Source organism: Glycine soja, chromosome 3 (genome assembly GCF_004193775.1).
Source record: "Glycine soja cultivar W05 chromosome 3, ASM419377v2, whole genome shotgun sequence".
Taxonomy (NCBI): domain Eukaryota; kingdom Viridiplantae; phylum Streptophyta; class Magnoliopsida; order Fabales; family Fabaceae; genus Glycine; species Glycine soja.
Window position 1 is genome coordinate 47,266,213 of NC_041004.1, and position 20,081 is coordinate 47,286,293.

Here is a 20,081-nt window from a genome sequence, read left to right on the forward strand (position 1 = left end):
AACAAATATAACACTAGGAAAAAAAAAATAAGTTCTTCGACAAATAATTTAGGTATATATTTAATTTCTTATTCATAGAAATTAAATTCATATAAAAAAATACAACAACTCATATACTATTCCACCAATGGAGGTAAATTCTTTAATATTTAATATCACAAACCTTCTCTCATATAATAAAAAAAAACATGTTTAGTTATGGAAAATAAAAATCGAGTTTCCTTCCAAAAACAAGTTTAACTAATTAGAAGCGACATACCATATATGATTTTTTCATTGTATTAAGAAAAGAAATTTACATAAATTTTCATTACAAATTTACTTTTGAAATAAAACTTTCAAATATAATTTGTCTTCCTCAAATTCAATTTTAACACGTCATAAACAATTTGTGAGGAATGCAACAATTGCTACTCTAGTTACCAACATTCATTGTGATTGCAGATCGTTGCAGCATATGTGGGTCATGCAATACTTCAATACCTTTACCGTTTACAAGCAAGAAGTGATAATTCTGGAGGGTGTTAATCGTACTATACCAGTTCTGTCGGTGAGGAAAATCCCAATCCGAGTGTTACTGTACTGAATTCTATGTCCCCTAGATGGATTTATAGAATGTTTCTTTCATAAACTTATGGTCACTGTGATGGGCCTTTATGGGGGATCCAAGTTTAATACAGCATCCCATCATGTGTGGTTGGAAGCCTGGAACAAATGGTGTGCCATGCTCATGCTACATAACATTATGGTCCTTCTTCTATAAGTTTTTTAAGAAATATTTACAACAGAAGAACATGATCCAATTTAAGATTGCTTATTTTCTAATATATATGAGAAAATTATATTTTAAATATACTTATGAAGTAACTACACAAAAAGAAATATGGTTTTGCCTTGTTACACCTTGATTTCTTTTTAAATCAGTTCGTTTTTCTGTGTCTCACCACTTGAGGATTCATCATGATACCAGCAAAACAGCTAAGGGAACTCAGATAACATTATAGTGATTATACCCATGTTAGAAAATATTTCCTTATTAGCACTTGTGCATTCGCTTCAATGATGCAAACGATCTCTTTAAGAAGCCCTTAGATAATTAAAATTTAGAGAGCCATTTGATAGACATAATCACATAAATCGACAACAAGCTAAGGTCGTTATAAAAAAACTTAAGAAAAAAGGCATGTGCCTGATTGCATCAGAAAATTAAGAGCAACTAAATATGAACTTGACATTTCAACCACTCAATCAATCACATATAATTCTCAATCCCTTTCCCAAGAATCACAACTTCTAGAAAATTTTGATTAATTGTCTGTACTCTTCTTTTCCCTTTTATTGTTAGGCTAATAAAGAATTGAACATTACGTTGATGTATCTACATACAGATACAGTGGTATCTCAGTTGCAGAAGGTAATAATGCCCCCACAAGGCCACAATATTGTCATATAAATATTATTATATTTGATGTATAGTGCATTCAATTTGGTAAAGCATTAAAGAGAGACAAAGACCGGGCCATTACTTAGCCTACTTCCTTCTTTTGCTACCAGTGATTCAACACTGATCTTGTTCGTTTCATTTTTTTTTCTTTTCCTACCTTTTTCATATTCCTTAACTTTTTCCTGCTTAATTACCTCCACGACCATTAGGGAAGATTGAACCAATGTTTTAGATTAGACGCTATAGTTTGGGCAAGAAGAAGTGTTTTACTTAATTTTTTCCAAGCTATTGCTGATCTTGGGAAGAAAATGAATCAGGAAATGAATGGGGTTGAGGCAGAGAGGGTGAAAGTGAATGTGCATGACAAAATAGATTATGTGTTTAAGGTGGTGGTGATAGGGGACTCAGCTGTGGGTAAGACTCAGATACTGTCAAGGTTTGCAAAGAATGAATTCTGCTTTGACTCAAAATCTACCATTGGAGTTGAGTTCCAGACAAGAACTGTCACAATTAATGGCAAAGTCATCAAAGCCCAGATCTGGGATACTGCTGGCCAAGAAAGGTTCACTCCCTGATCTCATGCATGCTTCATATCTATGTTTGATTTTGTTCATCCCTTGAAAGTAAGGGAGGGCATGCATTGAGTTTCCTTTATGATACTAACTTGAATACTAGTATATTTAATAATGTAATCCCAATTTGACTTATGAATCCTACTATCATAAGTATTACACAAGCACATGACATGTTGAGTTGTTTGACTTTGGTTGTACGGCTTTTTCTTTTCCTTTTCCTGATGATCTGGTCCAAAAACCACATCAGTATTTTACAAGGGAGACTCTTAACAGTACTGGAAGAATGTGATACTTGTTGCATCATGCATGTGATGTTTGTTTGCTCATCTAATTTGTCAGATTCGAGATACTGAGTACTATATGACTATATCCAGCCCTAGCAAAATGTAATGAAATTAAAATCCCAAACTGGGGTTTCCTTTAAATGGAGATCTACTTGGATGCAAGTATAACTGTGGTGGTTGAGTCACTTCACTGATAGGAATTTCAGCCCTCCTTCAATTCTTTTGCGTTAAAAAATCAATTCTCAATTTTTTTTAGTGGAAAACATTACCTTCCACTTTAATTTGAATTTATTTTTCAGGTATTTACAATATAAAAAGTATATATGCCCATTCAATTACAACTTATATTAGGTATAATTTTTAAAATATTTATTATTAAAATTAATAAATTTATAATATATAATAATATATAATTGAATAGGAATGTAAAATATTTTGATATTATCACTTTAATTCAACTTGAATGTAAAATAAGGGGGAAAAAATACATTGAGTTATACAAATAAAAACTTTCTAGGAAAAGAAAAACCTTTACTAACAATCTAATGAATTCATATTTGAGAAATGGTTGGCTTAGCCGAATTAAATAATCTATTATTGTTCTTCTCTTTGATTGAAAAATTAAATAAAAAACTAACTAATAAGAAATTTAAAATATGTGATAATTTTTTTCTTGTGTGTGGGAGGATATGTGATCTTCATTCTGCCTTAGCGATCTAGAGAAATTGATAAAAAAAAAAAAAAAAATAGCATTTAAAAATGTGTAAGTGTTGTTGGTCTGATGTAGGTACAGGGCAGTGACAAGTGCATACTACAGAGGGGCATTAGGGGCCATGCTGGTGTACGACATTAGTAAAAGACAGTCGTTTGATCATGTGGCTAGGTGGGTTGACGAACTGAGAGCACACGCCGACAGTTCCATTGTGATCATGCTCATTGGGAACAAAGGTGACCTTGTGGACCAAAGAGTGGTACATGCTGAAGATGCAGTGGAGTTTGCAGAGGATCAGGGCCTCTTCTTCTCTGAGACTTCAGCTCTCAGTGGTGAGAATGTGGAGAGTGCCTTTTTCAAGTTGCTGGAAGAGATCCATAGGGTTATCTCAAAGAGGTCCTTGGAATGTGGTAATGGGAAGGCCAATGCTGACAACAATCTTGCCACTCTTAAAGGGTCAAAAATAGATGTTATCTCAGGTGCTGAATTAGAAATTACTGATATGAAGAAGTTGTCTTCATGTTCTTGTTAAGATCTAAGTAAAAACATAGAGCGAGAGAGGAGTGAAAAGTACATGCAGAAATTCCTTTCTGATATATGTATACATATAGGGGTAATGTGGTTGGTGAGGATCATAGATTTCATCTGTTTCTTGCATGCTCAGAATTATCCTGTTTCAATTTGATTATGACTTATTACAGCAACAGCAATGAATTTTATGTTTGTTTTTACCTCCTTTTTTGAAAGAAAAAAAAAAAAAAAGAAGTTACGAGCTCATTTTTATTTACCTTTTGTGAGTGTCGTAAATCTACTGTGCTATCGTGTGTAATTTTCATGGATAAAAAAAAAACTAGAATTGGCTTGTTGTGTCCTGCTTTGTGGATTCCAAATTTGACCCAAAATATATGACTGCTAGGTTGGGCTTTGGGCTTTAGTAAACATAAGCCACACTTATATACTGCCAATACAAAAGGGCGCAATATCAAAATAACAAAACGAAGAAATGAATTAAAAAATAGTTTATACGCATAATTAGTGTAATTTTTTTAGATAAACATTTAATAAAAAAAAATTATCCTGGTACCACATTATATTAATGAATAAGATGATGTGACAATAATAAAGTGAATGTATATTATATGTCTATGTAAAAAGAAATTACACTAAAAATGAATACAAATTAAATTCATTAAAAAAATCTATAAGTTTAGATCATTTTCTTGACCTAACCGTCTGGCATGAATGATGCACTTACGTTTTGAATATAAAATTTGTTCAAAGCATTCATTAGAAACTAGAAAGTTTCAATTATTCAAGTAATATGCGTATGCGTGGCCAGTGGTACCCATAATTTGATGACTGCCAAGCCAACCGACCTTGATGGAAATGGGACTATTCATTTCAAGTGTAAACAAATACTAGTTGTTTACTTCCGACCCAAGCCGTTCTAATTTGACTTCATTTCGTGTGCATCTTGCATATATTCTACACCCATTTCTTTTCAACTTACGCACTTTCTGAACTTGCATTTGCATTTGCATATATCCCTTTCCAAAACGATACGTCAAACTTTAATAAAAAAAAAAAAAACCTTCTTCAAATGGTTATTCAATTATGAAAGGACAAGAAAAACAACATATGAAGAAAATAAGTGACCCAATTCCTCTGGTGAAAACTTTAAAAGAGAACAAAATTTAAATCTTAAATGAAAAATTAAAATCAAAACCATAGTATAAAAACTAAAATTTAAAAACATTATTGCATCTCTAATTATTATATATGTGGGTGTAGAATTTGACAAAACAAAAGAAAAGTTGTGTGGACGTCGCCCTCAAATATTATCTCTGCTACGACTTGACTCCGAGTTAGTTTGGTGCGATTTTTATGGTTTCGTATTATTTAATGGTGAACTAAGAACTCGTTGAACAATTAACCCTCGTAGACCATACCTTAAGTATATTTTCATCCTTCAAGATTAAGCAAAAGGAGCCAAATATAAGGATGGGTTAGGTATTAGTATTGTATAAGCAATACATGGTCATAAATCAGTCGGAAACAGCTGAAACATAATAAAACACCCAAGGTTCGACCTAAAAAACAAAGGAAAGAGAAGAAACACCCAAAGTAGTTTTGACAATGGCCCGTTATTTAATCTCATTCATAATACAATTTGTCATTTCTAATTGAAAAATAGTAACTTTTCATGTTTGCATTAATTTTCTGTTCAGTTTGTGTTCCCACATTTATAGACAGCACGATGCAAGTTTGCTCAAGTGTGCCTGATATTCTACAGTGATTTTTCTCTTCATTACTCTTAAAATTATTGAAATTCATTCTCTCTTTCTTTCTGTTTAGTTAATTAATATATTTGCTTTTGCTATCAAAACAGTACTTTTAATACACTTCTTATTATTAGCTAAAACTTATTATTTATAGAAGCTAAAACTTATTAGAAATCATAAAATTATATTTCTTATTTGATAATTTCAGTTTATTATTTTATAATTTTTTAATAAATTTTAACCAATAAAAAATATGTTAAGTGTAACTATAACTTTTCAAATTAAAATTATCATTACTCAAATCTAATTAGTTATCTTTTTCTATCTTTACAAGATAGAGAATTTTTTTATTAATTTGCAATATTTATTATATATTTTGATAAAAATAGTTTATACCAAAACTAATTTGAAGAAAATATTATAAAAAAAAACAAATTTTTCTAAAAGGTTCTCAACTCCTTAAATAAAATAATAAAAATACTATATATTTTTCTTCTTATTCATGTGTGTGATTGATACTACAGTTTAAAGCCGCGACTACATCACTAGTTCACTACATATAATCTTGAATAGTTTGCAAGCAATATTGCATACTTAAATGCATAGCTACATTGTTTCCTTGAAGTTAAATGAAGGTTGAAGTCTTTGTATATATTTTTCTTCTTATTCATATGTTATAATTGCGAAGGATTCACTAATTTTGTCTAATCACATTTTTTTCTTTTAAAATACACATGTACCATAAAATAACCAAAATGAGTTTTTACAGCAATGAACAATCATCAATTTTTTTACTAATAAGAAAAACCATTGCTTTCAAAGTAAAAATATTTTTAAGTCCTCCCAACTTTATTCCAAACATTGCATTCAGTATTAATCATAATGTTGATATTTGGCTAACATTAAAATGGAAAGTATCATTGCCATTTGTAATGTAACATCAATTTTTTGTTTTTGGATTGATAAATGTTAGTGATTAATTAAAGCAACATCAATTTTTAATTGATAATAACCTTGTAGTGAGAAAAACTCAAAATATAAGGTTTAATTTGCTTATATAATTAGGCTCTTAATTATATTTTAAGATTCAATTTAGTCATTTAATTATTAAACTATTCTATTTACTCTCTCAATTATTTAAAATGAAATAATTATTTCATTTTCATTAAATTTGTTAACTATTTGATGAGAATTTTTACTTTTTACACTAGTTGTCAACACAATCAAGATAAAACATTATATTTTTTTAAATGAATTGTTTAACAAGTGAGATAAAAAGTTCAATTTAAATAAAAATTGAGAATATTTTTTACATTTTGCATTAATTATATTGACAATCAATGAAAAAAATATCAATTTTTTTCAAATAATTAACATATTTCATAGAAAATAGTATAATTGTTTCATTTTAAACAATGGAATGATCAAATTGAACCTTTTAATAATTAAGAGATTAAATTAAATTTTAAAATATAATTAAGGGATCAATTATATGATTAAGAAAAAAAATTGTCATTAATCATTTTAAAAATATATTATATTGCTTTGTTTTATTTTTTATATATTAAGAAGTCGTACTATTTAAATAATGAAGCTATATTTTAATATTTTGCACTTAATTACATTTACTTAAGTATAATTATCTTGTTTGTCCCTAAAATAAAGAACAATTACAGCTCATAACGTTACCTGTCAGGTCATGTACACGGTGGTTTGGGGAACACTGATGAGTGATAGTGATGGATGCCTCGTCTTCAATTACTGGCCAGAACCTGGTTTGATTCCGGTTGGTGTCCATTTCATTTCTCAAATCCCAAAGAGGCTATGCAGGGTTGTAAAACAACACCATTTAAATTAAATCAAGTCACATTTGAAACCAAATCACACTTAAAATATTTAAATGATGTAAAACAAATTTTTAAACTAAGTTGGTTTAATTCTGTTTATTTTAAAAACTGATTTTAATTAAGTTAATTTTGGTTTTAAAACTAGTTTGATTTCTATTAAAAAAATAAGCTATGCACACCCTCAAGGCTGATGATCTTCTAATTTACAACTCCAGCTGGCCTGATGTTGAAAATTGCTTGCTATTCATTATTGCTTTAGGAGAATGAAATAAATACCGCGGCTTAATCACCGGAGAGAGAGCAAAAATGGTTGAGCATGCCATGATCAAAATTAAAGAGCTGAAAGGCTCTTCCATTACATACTGTCATTTTGCATTATTAGATTGTAGGTCTGGTTACATTAATACGTTTAGATGGAAAAGGAAATTATTACTCCATTGATTACTACGTCCAGAGTCCAGAGGTACTGAAGAGTGAAGGCTGAAACGTGAAAATTTATTACACTTCTTTCCCTTTTTCTCTTGTGTAGGTGAGCTATAGTTCCCTTGATCTTGTGTTCGTTCACTTCGTTGGTTATTTGTTGATCTACAATTTTTGACATGTATAAACTATAATGGCGAATTCAGCTTATTTAAGTTATAGTTGCTTGGCTTATTATCTCTATTAATTTAAATTAACAAATATTTTGTGAATTATGAGACTATTTTTATATTCAAGTAAAATCTTAGAAAATAAATTAACATTATGATATATGCTTGAAATCATATAAAATACATGCATAAAAAGAATTTAAAATTAAAATACCATTCTTTGAGAGAAATTAAATTATAAGGTTTAACCACACTAAAAAATTAATAATCTAATTTAATATATGAAAAACTTATTGGTAGTAGAATATAGTCTTGTACGCGCGGACACACACGTCTCATCTCTCTTTATTCCGTCACAAAACTACAATCAGTGAGTTTGGCGGGGAATAAAGAATACGTAACCAAATCAAATAAATATAAATGGTTTGAAATTGTTAGTGGACCAATGCTTTAGAATATAAAAAGGGAAGATGGAACAAGGAATTATATGTGACACTTCATAATACGATTGCATGTCAATATGTCATAAATTAGTTGAACAATATTTAACTTCAAGTGAACTAATAGGCTCCGGAAAGAACAACTACTGAGATTTTCTGATGGTTTTTGTCATATAATTAACTATTTAAGGCGCCCCTTATGAAAACGTAAGAGCCTAGTTCTCTAATTTAGTCATGTGAAATTGGTCTCGTGCATGATATTTCTTGTGATTAGTTGGCTGTTTCTGTAACTAAAGAGAATAGAGATGGACTTCAGCAGAAAAAGCAGAATAAGTACTTATAACCAAGTTGGGAGAAAATAAAAATGGAGGAGTTTGATCGTTCTCTGACTGAAAACAAGTCGTTGCACCAAATTATTGGCAAACTACGTTATCTGAAGTTAAAATTAAAATTTGACTACGAGAATGTGTGTTTGTGGCATATAATTTGGTATCTAACAACATGCTTGCACCATCATATATTTATAGTACTGTAGGACTCTCTAACATGCATTTTTAACCATACTTTTTAATGTTGACTAACTAAAATCTATTGAAAGTCACAATTTGTGAGTTTTAATTTTTATCTAATAAGTTTCACTTATAATTTTTATATATTTTGACAAATTTAAATTAATAATAAAAGAGTATGTTAAAAATTATGTTTTCAACACTTTTTTGTATTTATAAAGACGACAGACTAAAGTATATTTGCCTTTTAATTTATTTTCCATTTCCATAAAATATATTTAAATTTCTTGATATATTTCAAGGTTCACGTGGAGGAAATAAGCCGATTACTTTAAAAAGATTTTTCACTGTCTTACATATGCAAGGAGTAAAGGTTCTGTTTACTTCATGATAATGAAACCCAGTACTTGTTATATACGTTGAAATAGACGTGCATTAAATTGACTACTGCTAAAGCGTGAATACTACTCCCTCGGCTTTTATATATTTATCACATTAAAAAATACTTAATCTTATTTATAAGTTATTAATTAATATATTAATAATTATTTTTCAAATTTTGTCTTTTATATTATTTTTAATATTTTATTATTAAAAAAATTTATTTTTGATGTATTATCCACCTACTTTTCTCACTTCATGTAATTAATAAAAATATAAATATTTTTTCAAATACCGCATTCTCTTTTTGACTCTAGTATTATCTTCTTTCTCATATTATCTATATCTTTTGTGAGATGATAATTTAGATTAAATATTTAATTAATTATTAATGAAATTAGTTGAATGTATAATTATATTAGGATATAATTAAAAACTTTTTTTATTTTCAGAGATATTTAATAATTTAACTTTCATTTCTTAATCTTGTTGAAAGTAATCGATTAATAGGATCCGAAGGTGTATGTTTTTTCCTTTCAATTTGCATACCACCCTTCACTAACAACAATAGCAAAGATTAAAAAAATTATTGTGATAGTTAGCAAAAAAACAAAAAAAAAGATTGTCGTGAGTTATACTTATGAAAATAGTAATCGATCGCTTTATGACCTGTTCATCACAGGCATATATGTAATATGTAATGTAAATGAAACAAGAAACCAATGCTTCCAAATTAAGTGTTTGTTTAGAAATGAATTATTCAAGAAATATAATATTTTTATCTTTCAAAGTTTTCTCGTAAAGTAAGCTAGCAAAAAGAAGTGTAATTATTTCTAACTATGTAACTAAGCCAAACACCCTTTAAGGACTTGATGTTAACCCAGATAATTGGTAAAACAAGATGGATTAACACATAATTCTGATAATGAGAAAGTGAGGAAAGCCATTTTTGAAAACAGAAAAACAAAACTCTATTTGGGTTGGGGGAGAAAAAACATTTCAACTGGGCTTGAAGGATTTTGATTAGAAGAAGTATATTCATGAAAGTGGACTCACAATTCACCAAAATGGGGAAACAAACACTACAGGATAATTTTGTTTTGCGCAAATTGTTTTCATGTATGGAATCTATTTCTAAAGATTTACACTTACAAACCCATGCAAATCGCTCCAAAAACGACAATTACCAACACTTTCCAATGAATAAATGCTGTGACTAATTCGGCTATGAACAAAAAAGAAGAAGAAGAAGAAGAAGCTTGCCCCCAAATTGCTTTCTTTTGAAAGGGCGTATCCCCCGGAATGAAGTGCAATCGAGAACATTGCTTATTCTTTTTCCAATGGGCTTGCGGGGGGCAAGGAAGCATTGGACGACGAAGATCTTCTAGTAACCCTGAAACTGAAAAAACCGTACAGTTTCCGCAAATCCTTAACCGTATTGAAAGTCTCACCGCACACAACCCCGTCAGGTTCATCCATTTCATCGTCCTCCGTCTGCCGTCCGATCAAGCCGCACCCCCTCCCATCACCGTCCGTTTGCAAGGCGGTGATAACCGATTTAATAGCCCGACTCGGTGAGTTCCGGTTTGCTATCATCAACTCACCGATTTCAGCGGGACTCAAACTCGCCCCGTTTTGAAAAATCTCCTGCACCTGAGGAAACAACTTATGCTCCTTCACCCCAAGGTAACTACTCGCAAGCGTCTTAAACGCCGAAAAATCACAAAGCGGAAAATGAATATGCACGTCGACCCGACCCGGTCGAAGCAGGTTTGGGTCAACATGCTCCTTCGTGTTCATCGTGAACACCATAACCCTCTCTTCAGCGCAACACGAGGTTAGAAGCGCGTCCATGAAGTTCAGTATCCCCGACGCGCTTATTCTTGCCGTTTTCTCCGCGAGGAACCGGTCCAGGTCCTCGATCACCACCACCGACTTCGGCGTCGTTTGCAGGAGGAGCGATTTCAGATCCGAATCGCTGGAGATTTTGCAGAGGTCGATGTCGTAGACGTCGTAGGAGAGGAAATTGGCCATGGCGGCGACGAAGCTCGATTTTCCGGTGCCGGAGGGACCGTAGAGGAGGAAGCTCCGTTTCCAGACGCGGCCGAGGCGGTGGTAGTACTGCTTCGCTCTGAGGAACGATTCGAGATCGGATTTAACTTTGCTTTTGAGATCCGGCTCCATGGCGACGGTGTCGAACGTGGAAGGATGCGTGAACGGAACGGATCTCCAGCGTCGGTAGTCGTCGGCGATGTTCATGAAGAGAAGCAAGTCGCGCTTCCCTCGCTGGTCGATTTCGTCGGCGACGGCGTGAATGTGCTGAAGGTAAGGACGGAGGATTCTCCGCTTGTCCACCTTTCTGATCTTGAGAAGAAAGGTTCCGGTTTGGTTGAACCAGAAGAGTGTGGCTCCGAGAAAATGGTCCTCGATAGTTTGGTTTGGGCCGAGGCAGAGGACGATGTCGTTTTGCTTCTTGCCAGTGATGAGGTTGGCGAAGTCAGAGTCTTCGATGGAAGGTAGGGAATGTAAGTAGAGGGAGACCTTCCTGTATAGGTGGTTGTGCTGCGTCGTGTCGTTGAGTTCTGGGACTTTGAAGAACTGGTACACGTGGAACCAGTCTTCGATTCTTCTCCATAGCTTCTTCGCATGCCCCGTCTGGAACAGCGTCGCCCCAAACGCGATTAAAACGATGGAGGTGAAACTGAAAAGAATCATGGTGATCGGGGACCAAAACCTCAAAAGACCATGTTTGGATTCTGGGAATGGCTATTCAGAAAAATGAATTAATCGACTTTGGTGGGATAGAGAATGCCAAGGAGAGGAGAAGGGGTAAGTTACCCTCTTTTTATTGCAGCATAGCATTATCTTAAAATAAATAAACATGTTATTGATATATTCTACATTACTATTAAATATTCACAAAGTGAAATATAGTTACAGTATAAAACGTGAATGCATAAATCTAATTAATTTTTTTGTTTTAAGTAAAATAAATTTGCTTTTAAAAGTTGATGTTCACTTCAAAAGAAAAAAAAAAAGGTAAGAATTGTAATTACTTATTGGAAAATTTCAGAATAAAAAAACTTATTGGAAAGTTAAGAAATTAGTTTAAACATTTTCTTAAATATTTATGAATAACATTAATTATTACAAAATAATTTGTTATTAATAATTATTGTATGAATATAATGTTTATAGATATAGTAATTAATAAAAAACCTTCATAAATAATATTATAATGTTTAATTTGTATGCACCAATATAAATATTATTAATTAAAATCACCACTTTCAAAATCACTAGTAGAACAATCAATAATCTTACCATAAACTACAATCTATTATTAAATGATAACCTTTTTTCTACAATATCAATGCATTTTAATTAAATTCATATTAAAAATATTTGTTAAAGGCTTTGCTGCTTTGTTGTTGATTATATGTATTTTTAATTTCTTATTAAGTAATTTAATGTATTTTTTATTAGCTTCTGTATACTTTTAAGTATTTTTAAAGAATAAATAATTCATATAATAATAGCTTAAAGTTTTTCTAATATCATGCATAATAACTTTATTGACATTTATAATAATTATATTAAAATTTAAACTAAAATAAATTCTAATTGATTAATAATATAGAAGATTTTGCATTGGTGGGGTATGTATATTAAATTTTTAAAATCATTAGTAAATTTAAAATAAAAATAAATTAAAGGAAGTAGTAAGTATTTTATTAATAATAGTGAATATTTCAATTTATTAGACTGAAATAAATTAAAAAGTTAAGTAATTCAAATTAAGAAAAATTTATGAAAATAATTTATTTGATTCAATACATGTTATATTTTTTTTCTTCCCAGATATGTAGGAATCGAGCACCAATACACGTTATCTTTATTATCTTTATTCATATGGAGTATCCAAGACTAATTTTATATAACTAAAATTTATTATAAGTAAATTTTATTATAAGTAAACATTTTTAAATATATAAATTACATTATTATTATTATTAAATTTATATTGAATAATTACTGTTAACATATAGATTATATTTTATATTTATGACAAATAATTTATATTGTGATACAATAATATTTTTTTATTATTGATATTTTTTACAAAAATATAATAATTTAAATTAAAACTAAAAATATTAAAAGAGATAGGATGTTAAGAAAAATACGCTATCGTTGGAGAATGACTTTTTTTAACCTCTTATTTCCTTTGGTTTACTATTTTTAATTTTATTTTCAAATTAAATTTTAAGAAATTACTATTAATTAAAAATAATTTTATATCACAATATAAATTATTTATTATAATTTAATTTTAAAATATAATTAACTGGCATGCACAATGGAAATACATCACGCTTCCTTCTTTTTAGAGTTCGTGTCATGCATGGACTTTCATTACACGTTGGAGTTCCATTGAAAATTAATTTGGTTCAAAGTTTGAACTTAGTTGAACAATAAACTAGCACTTTCTCAAATTTCTAAGGGTATTATTGATCAGTACTTTTAAGGGATATTATTTAAAGAAATAATATTAAAAATTATGGTTTAATAATATTTTTTTAAATAAAAATTATCTTTTAATCTATTTACCATCATTCTTAAGAAACTGAGGTCCATTTGTTCGTTTGTTCATATCGTGAACTTTCCATCCCTTTGGTCTCCTTTCGGCTTTATAACAATGACGTTTTATTTCTCCTTTAATTTGCTTGTTTTTCCCAGTGAGGACTCCATGCATATTCCATATTAATATATTTAATAGCACTCCGTCGGTGCTTATTTTTCTTAATCTATTTTTGCTTTCTCCTTTTAATTTCACTTTCTTTGCTTTTATTTGTTGCTATAAAGAATGTATCTATCTTTTTTTTAATTAGTCAATTTTCAAAACTTTGAAAGACATTTGTTAAAATGCATGAACATGACAAGAAGGAAAATAGCTGATAGTATCGATGCATATTATTTTTATATCTTAAAGGTTAAGATTAAATTCTGAAAGGACGTTGTGTCATTTACACTGTGTTTTAAGCAGTAAAATTTACGCTTAAGTGCTGAAACCAAAACTTTGATTAGAAATAACCTCCTAAATTGTTGATTTGTTGGTATCTTTTGATATGTATAGTAGGAAATTATTGTTTAAAGGAACTATCCATTTTCTCCATAATATGCTCACCTGTCATTAATGAAATAAAATCCTTCAACTGGGCATTTGGGATTATGGCACAGCCGCTGTTAAGGATTTATTTTTGCAAATCTATTATCTATTAGTGGTCTGAACTCTGAAATAGTTTTTTTTTAGCCAATTATAAATCATCATTGATTTTAGCAAAGATATAATACCTATATATATGTACCCCAAACACCATCCCAGATGAAAAAGTATGCACATTTATTACAATTATACTTTGAATGAGATTCATTTTTAACTTAAAGCATGAGAGTATTACCGCAAATATTTCACTTAAGCATAAGAGTCTTTTCAATTTGAATTGAAACACTCATATTTCAAGTACTAATGTTAATGTCCATTCATGATTGTACTAATGTTACAAATGAAATGCATATTTAGAATTTTGTTTATATTTTTTCTTCATTAATTAAAGACTAACTTATCAATACTTTGCACGTTTAAGGATGAATTCCATGATTCACTCACTTTAAAAAGATAAAAATAATCTTTATTTTTCATTTTAATAAATTTAAAAATATATAAAGTGTAAAAAGTCATATGAAATAATAAAAAAATTTAAAAATATACGTATAACATAATAAATATATAATCAACATAAATGAAAAAAAATAGACTAAGTTTAACAGTTAAATCGAAGATGATCAAGTTAGATCTGGATAATTTAAAAAAATGATAAAGTAAAAAATCAGTACAAATCGATGGTAAAATAAAAGTTTTTTTTTCAAATTTTTTATTCTGATTTTTTAAAATAAGTACAGACTCACATATTAAATTAAATTAAATTTACGAGTGCAATTAAAGATCTAGTTTCGGGCACTTAATTATATTGGCCATGTTCCTTACTCCTTAATTATATTGATTTTTAGTCAACTAACGCCACCCAGAAAAATGCTTCCAAAGTCACTATTACAGAAATTGGAATACATCTTGTCAAAAGGGTTAATGTCCTACCTTAAAGTAGGAACTGATGGCATCTTGTCCTAATTTTGAACTCCTTTATTCCCTTGGTAAGCAGCACACGAATATCATAAATTGTAATATAAAATCCGAGAGTGCCATTTTGATTTTCGCTTTCCACACAGATAGGCAACTTTCATAGTAGGATTTGGGATTGGCATTTGATAGCATCGGTTTGGTGCAGTGAGAAGTGAAAACCGATGTAGCTCTTTCATGCATGACGAAAATTAAGGTGCTAACTTGGACTTGTTGACTCGTTTAGTTTGCTAATGCCTTTAGCTTATCCTTCCTTCCTAGTCTCATGTAGGTTGATTGAGTCACGGATTAATCGAATGCTATTAACAAAATTAACTACAATATTTTTATTCAAGGAAAAATTACACTAACTTTCTCATACATATCTTTTAAATTCAAAACCACATCCCCTATAGCTATTAAACATAAAAACACTCACTTACCCCCAAAATAGTATTCTTCTTCATCTGTATATTGTTTGAATACCAACCTTTCTTCAAAGAAACTAATAATAAACATGAAGTACAAGGAAAAATAAGAGAAATACAAATATTTTAATATTAATAGATAACAAACACAATGATGATAGCTCAATATTAACGTGACCTGATAGGATCAATAAATAATTATTAAAATAAATCCTGATATCATAAAAAAATCAATATCTAATTTAATTATATAAAACCGAATAATTAGTATAAGATAAGAATTCATTAGAGAAAAAAAAAAGATACAATTTTGTTTTTTACTATATCCGTAATTGACATGGAATACTTAACAAAATTTGTCTCAAATCAAACTTAAGAATGTATAACAAAATTAGGCCCAGTCTTGATCATACTTTTGATTTAAACTTTGCCACGTCTCTTCCTATTCAAATTCTATGTTTATGTGACCCAACAATTTGTGGATGTAATAGCCTGGAATTTAATATTATTGGGTTTGTTTAATTTCAAAGTACTTTGCGGCTTGTTAGAAGTTGAAAGGCTTATAATGTAAGGGTATTGTTAATCAATGTTTAAAAAATTAAGAGTTTTTTTTATTAAAAATTATATGAAAATATATTTTAAAATTATAAGAAAATACAATTTTTTCATATTCTAATAAAAAAAAATTTCTTTCAACTCCTTTACCATTGTCTTAATTGCCTTAAAGACACTAATTAACATTTATCATAATATAATAGACTTATAAATACTCTTTTTCTTGTTGTTAATGTATCTTTAATGTAAATATTTAATTTGAGTTTTAAACTTTTTTTAATGAATCTTTTACTGTCACAGGATTTAAGAATAGTAGCTAATTTTTACTATAATAGAAGAATTTAATTTAGGTTCTTAATTTATTTTTAGTCTACCGTGTTTTATCTTTTTACTCATATAATAACCTTTATTTTGATTTAAAAATTATTTTTTAATGGTTAAACAACTTTATTTGTGGAGGAAAACATGCATAAACACACACATGACCCCAGCACCCATTTTTTATGTTTAATAGCATTTTTAAGATGATACTGTAAAATAATAAAAAATAAAAAACAGCATTTATAAGATTGAAACCACTGACTATTTGATTGGACTCTTGGAAATTGCCGATAGGCATCATGCCATTGCCATATGCTTTTTTGAACTGCTTCTGTCTGGCTTGTGCTTTTGTCCTAAGCAGTTCAGAAAAGCAGAAAATAAAACTTGGATTGTACCTGATCTCCTGTCCGTACCACAGTTTTGTTCACGGGGGCATGGAATCTTCAATCTTGTTTTTGTTGATACGTATGATTCAGATTCTGCAAATCATTTCAATCATGAAATCAACAGTAAACCCCATTAAATGCAAACCATTGTATCAGGAGAGGTGACAAATGTATGTGAGGGGCGGAGCCTGCAAAAACGGATTTGGGCTATTTTCAAAACCCGCACAGTCCATTGTTTGTTTTTCAAAGAGTGAATAGATAATTTAGTTGTTCAGATTCTATCCATTTTGCATATTAGCTTTTAATTTAATGTTAAATTTAAAATAGTCTTTATCTTTACATAATTGTTATAAAATAGTCATTTCGTTAAATTTTAAAGTAACGTTGTTAGTGGGGTCAATTTTAGTGTCACATGAACTATCCAACGTGACACTAAAGGATGACGTGGCATAACACATGTACGTGTCTCTTAAAAGATGTCATATTATTTGACGATAACAAATTGAGTAAATAGGCAATTTAGTTCCTGACTTTGTACCCCTGTTGCATATTAGTCCCTAACTTAATGAAAAATTCAAAATAGTTCCTATCTTTTGCATAAGTGTTGCAAAATAGTCCTTCCGTTAAATTTTAAAGTAACGTTGTTAGTGAGGTCAATTTTAGTGCCACGTCATTTGATGATGATAAAATGAGTGGCTTCTTCAAATCTGATGATTCTGAACCAATTGAGGCATATATACGAAAAAGAACCCACACACTTGCACAAATAAAAAAACCAAAAATCCACAGCAACAACCTTATTTTTGTATCCGTCAACACCAATGGGTGAGGTCTGCATAACCATTCTCTTTTCCTCTTTTTTTTTTCTTCAATTACCATCAATGTATGTTCTGATTTTTTTTTTTGTTTTCTAAATAGGAAGAGAAAAAACCAGAGGAAACAAAGTGGAGGAGAAAAAAGCAGAGGAAGAAGAAAAGAAAGAAGAAGAGAAAAAACTAGAGGAATCAAAAGATGACAAAGAATCCAAGGAGGAATCTGCGTCGCTAGAAATCGTGCAAGACACAACCTTTGCAATGCATGAACACTTTAAGCACGATTTCTGACATCTTTTAAGTTAGGGATTATTTTGCAATACTTATGCAAAAGATAGAGACTATTTTGCAATACTTATGCAAAAGATAGAGACTATTTTAAATTTTTCATTAAGTTAGGGACTAATATGCAACAGGGGTACAAAGTCAAGGACTAAATTGCCTATTTACTCATTTTGTTATCATTAAATGATGTGACATCTTTTAGGAGACACGTCCACGTGCCATGCCACGTCATCCTTTAGTGCCACGTTGGATAGTCTACGTGACACTAAAATTGACCTCACTAATAGCGTTACTTTAAAATTTAACGAAAGAACTATTTTACAACACTTATGTAAAGATGGAGACTATTTTAAATTTAACATTAAGTTAAGAACTAATATACAAAATGGATACAATCTCAGGGACTAAATTGTCTATTCACTCGTTTTTCAAATCTAAAAGTTCTTGGAATTGTTATTTCCACTCACCCTCTTTGCTAATACACTCTCCTTTGTTTGGTTTTATTAAAAATACCCCAGACAAATACACTCCCCAATCCCCATATGTCACTCGTCACTGTGACCTGGGCTGTGTTGCGTTCTTCTTTTCAAGGCTTCAAGGCCTAATTTTGGATTGAACGAACTTGGTTGTTGGGGGTTATCCTCAATTTCACTCTCGTTTATTTGTTGGCACTTGGAACCTACCATGACATCATCATCATCATGTCTGAGTTCGGTGCCTATTCAATTCTTTTTTTTGGAAAAAGCAAAGCAGGATAGGTTTGGAGCCTAGGTGTGCAAAAGGGTCAATTTTGTTGTTGTTGGCTTTGGTGCACGGGCAATGGGAACTACAATTTCAAATGCATGAAGCATCATTCAATTTGGCTAGTTTCGAAGTGGTCCACGGCAATTCTCAATGCCTGCAAAAAGCTTCAAAGGGCATATTCCCTTGTTTTTGTCACCGAAGACAAGTTTGGTGCCGTGAAGGACCCTTTTGGATTTTAACCCTTGGTCATGGTGTTTATGGTTTCGCCTCCGTTAATGTGGAGGAGGCTGTGCGGGTAGCGCAAGGAAGAAGAGGCGCATGGGGATGGATTTATTCGGCGATAGATGAGTTGTGATATTGCTTCCATGACCAAATGTGGTGCAAGGCCCTAGTTGCGGTAATGCGAGTGACTTGAAAGTGTAAAGATAGAAGAGGAAGATGGGGAAAATAAGAGGGGAAAAGGGTAATAAGCTAGGGATATCAAAATTTTTGGGGGTGTAGGAAGAAAAAATTGAATGCAGGAAGCAAAGGCCTAACCCGAGATACTCCCTCGCTCCATTAAGTTTGGATCATAGCGTTCACAGAAAAGGAAATTAGCATGTTAATAACCTTTGCTCATATTTTCGGTATTGATTACAGAAAATATGAGGAACGATATTAACTTATGATAATTATCGCGAATAAAAAATAAAAAAAATTAAAAGTTGACAGTAAAATATATTTATTGTAGAACAAACAATGAAAATAATTCTTTATTTTAAAAAATGATCTTTCAAAATATACTTATTGACATCGTAGAATAGGAAATATATATTAGTATTCAAAATTTAAAACCTATTACATAAGTTTTCACAATATGTAATTCATCAGGTAAATTAGCCTTTGGAATTTTCTAATATTTTTTTAACTAATTTAAAATATATTTTAAAAATTTATATGATAATGGGCAATATATCTTTTTAAGATCAATTTAGTTATTTATTTTAAGTAATAAAGTACCCATAGAATAACATTTTAATAAGTTTAAATGATCTTGATTTTGTAAAATTAAGTTGATTAAAAACGAGTAAAATTAAAGTAATTTATATTTTGGTACCTATATCTAAAAAGTTGTTTTGACATTTTTGTTTTAAGATAAAGTTATTTTGACACATAAAAGAGTAATCACCTCAATACACCACATAACATAAAATTTTTACTTCCAATCAAATAGGACTTTCAGAACTAAACTCTTGTTTACTTAATAATAATACTCGTTTGAATTGTGCATAGACACAAACAGGCTAGTTCTGTGTTTTTGCACACAAC

The 20,081-nt window shown here is 30.3% G+C and overlaps 2 protein-coding genes across 2 annotated transcripts; one reads left to right on the forward strand and one right to left on the reverse strand.

Moving 5' to 3' along the window:
• The first annotated feature begins 1,502 nt into the window (after positions 1 to 1,502).
• On the forward strand, positions 1,503 to 3,746 carry LOC114407824 (ras-related protein RABA3-like). Its single transcript, XM_028371084.1, has 2 exons — positions 1,503 to 2,006; positions 3,091 to 3,746. The coding sequence occupies exons 1-2, from the start codon at positions 1,753 to 1,755 to the stop codon at positions 3,545 to 3,547; spliced, it is 711 nt and encodes a 236-aa protein (XP_028226885.1). The 5' UTR covers positions 1,503 to 1,752; the 3' UTR covers positions 3,548 to 3,746.
• Positions 3,747 to 10,061: 6,315 nt separating this feature from the next.
• Positions 10,062 to 11,916, reverse strand: LOC114407825 (AAA-ATPase At2g46620-like). Its single transcript, XM_028371085.1, has one exon. It carries the CDS (start codon positions 11,777 to 11,779, stop codon positions 10,391 to 10,393), a length of 1,389 nt encoding a protein of 462 aa, XP_028226886.1. The 5' UTR covers positions 11,780 to 11,916; the 3' UTR covers positions 10,062 to 10,390.
• Positions 11,917 to 20,081: the final 8,165 nt, after the last annotated feature.